This window comes from Eimeria mitis, genomic scaffold (assembly GCF_000499745.2).
Source record: "Eimeria mitis Houghton genomic scaffold, Emh_scaff2833, whole genome shotgun sequence".
In the NCBI taxonomy this organism is placed as follows: domain Eukaryota; phylum Apicomplexa; class Conoidasida; order Eucoccidiorida; family Eimeriidae; genus Eimeria; species Eimeria mitis.
The window spans coordinates 6,338-6,581 of NW_013571172.1; the positions used below are offsets into that span (position 1 = coordinate 6,338).

Consider the following 244-nt stretch of genomic DNA (forward strand, 5'->3'; position numbering starts at 1 on the left):
TGCAGCAGCAGCTGCAGCAAATGCAGCAGCAGCAGCAGCAGCAGCAGCAGCAGCATTGCTGCTGCTGCTGCTGCAGTTGCTACTAACTCAGCGTGTGTAACGCATCTGGTGCTGCTGCTGCTGCTGCTGCTGCATCTGCTGCTGCTGCATCTGCTGCTGCTGCATCTGCTGCTGCTGCTGCTGCTGCTGCTGCTGCTGCCGGAAGGCAGCAGCCTAAAGAAGCAAAGACCCTGACGAAGACAAT

At 58.6% G+C, this 244-nt stretch overlaps 1 protein-coding gene across 1 annotated transcript in view; it reads right to left on the minus strand.

Annotated features, from left to right (window-relative positions):
• The window catches only part of EMH_0059310 (uncharacterized protein), a gene marked incomplete at both ends in the record, with an annotated part of 2,141 nt that overhangs the window by 724 nt on the left and 1,173 nt on the right, over positions 1-244 (minus strand). The window contains one exon of the mRNA XM_013497667.1: positions 102-213. Within this exon, the coding sequence (XP_013353121.1) occupies positions 102-213 (112 nt within the window). The remainder of the gene's footprint in view (positions 1-101; positions 214-244) is intronic.